This window comes from Bison bison, unplaced genomic scaffold (assembly GCF_000754665.1).
Source record: "Bison bison bison isolate TAMUID 2011002044 unplaced genomic scaffold, Bison_UMD1.0 scf7180017856821, whole genome shotgun sequence".
NCBI classification, from domain to species: domain Eukaryota; kingdom Metazoa; phylum Chordata; class Mammalia; order Artiodactyla; family Bovidae; genus Bison; species Bison bison.
The window spans coordinates 6032-7832 of NW_011487394.1; the positions used below are offsets into that span (position 1 = coordinate 6032).

The 1801-nt window shown below is 63.5% G+C and overlaps 1 protein-coding gene across 1 annotated transcript in view; it reads left to right on the forward strand.

The window, feature by feature from the left end:
• Positions 1–118, forward strand: part of LOC105002871 (taperin-like) — a gene marked incomplete at its 5' end in the record, with an annotated part of 6146 nt that extends 6028 nt beyond the window's left edge. Inside the window, one exon of the mRNA XM_010859722.1 lies at positions 56–118. Coding sequence (XP_010858024.1) covers positions 56–118 — 63 coding nt within the window. The remainder of the gene's footprint in view (positions 1–55) is intronic.
• Positions 119–1801: the final 1683 nt, after the last annotated feature.

Sequence of the window (1801 nt, forward strand, 5' to 3'; positions counted from 1 at the left end):
CTGGGGGCCCCACCGCCTGGACATGCCCTTGACTGTCTCCACACCCCTCTCTCAGCTCACCCCCGCCGGTCAGAACGACCTCTCGGACTTCCGAAGCGAGCCAGCCCTCTACTTCTGACCTCCCACACCCCGACCAGCACGGCCAAGGCTGAGCCCTTGGTGTCCGGGGGTTGCACGCCCTCCAGCTTGCCAGGCTCTGCCCACTCACGTCCCGCTCGCCCTGCCTGGGGCCTCACGAGCGGGCTGGTGCTCAGGGCCCGAGCTTGGGGCACCCGGGACTCCTGACCCTGGTTTGCAGGCACTGCCTGTGGGGAGGGGTGGGTCCTAATGTCCACTGTGTCCGGGTGGAGGCTGACAGGACTTGGATTTCCCCAGCCCACACCCCCACGTCAGCCACTGATGATCGGCAAGTCTCCCTGCCTCTGATGACGGACTCAATAAACACCACTGGATGAGCTGCCTCTGCCTTCCTGCACGGTCCTGGGCTGGGGAGGGGGCGCAGGGGTGTGGTCCGCTGCCTCTGCCTTCCTGCATGGTCCTGGGCTGGGGAGAGGGGGCACAGGGGTGCGGTCCATGAGGCTACATTGAGACAGCGTGGTGGAGGCCACCCACCCGGGGTCAGATGGAGGACCAGCATGGACTTTTGTGCCCAGGGAGGTGGCCCGGAATGATGCCCCACACAGCGTAGTGTGGCCCAGGCTCCTCCCCACCCCTGTGGCCCTCATTGCCCTGCTTCCCCTCCCAGCCACACTTTGGCTGGGCGAGGGTCTGCCCTGTGAGTACCCCGGTCTCTAGGGCTCCCCCTGCTCCCAGAAGCAGCTCAGTGAGAGCTGTGGTGGGAGGCGGGACGCCAGGCAAGCTTTTTGGGGGCTGGAACTCTATGGGCCTGGGAGCGGGGGCACTACAGCTGTCGGGTCTGAAGCTTTTCCGGAAGGTTTTCCTGTTGGAATGTCAAGCCCAGGAGAAATGCCACCTGGCCAGGCTTGGGAGGGAGGAAGATGTTTTCCTGGAAGGGGTGGGCCCAGACTTCTGTAGACCTTTTTTACTGACACATGCTTCCCAATCTGCCCGACCTCAAGAGACAGCAGTTGTGGGGTCCCCAGCGGGGCTGACAGGCCAAGGAGATGGGCCCAGAGGACTCAGGATGGAGGGCTGGGCCCCAGGCTGCACGGACGCCGCTTGTGACCAGAGAGAGTGGGAAGCGAGGGTGCTGTGCTGCCCCGCAGCGTTCGGAGTCCCTGGGCTGGAGTGCAGCTCTTCCCGGGGGCTCTAAGACCAAGAAGGTCCCCTAGACCCAGCCTTATGCTAGAGGCCAGGAGCAGTGGCACCTTCAGTGAAGTGTGGGCTGTGTGCTAGGCTCCGAGGAAGCGGGTGTGGCAGAGGTCACAGGAAATGCTCAGGGGCACCCTTACCTCTATCCCTGAGGCCAACAAGGCTGGACACAGGGAAAGCCGCTCCAGGCCCTCTTCTCTCCTTCAAAAGGAACCACATGTCAGCTGGGCCAGGGTTTTGTGTTCTGACTTGGGCGGGGGGGTGCGGTTTGCATCTGGCAGCCCCATACTCTACACAGGCAGCAGGCTGGCATGGATCTTTACAAAAACAAACTTTATTGAGAGTCACAGGCCTCCAGGGCAAGCTCTGAGGTGACGAAGGGCCCCGGCCCCTCCCCCACTTGCCTGGGCACCTACCAGCTGAGGGAGGAAGTCTGGGGACTCCTGCGGTGCTAAGTTTAGAAGCAGGGCCTTCCCTGCAGCCCGGGGGGTGTGGGGGCCCTGCACAGAGCTACCCTCCCCATAGCCTG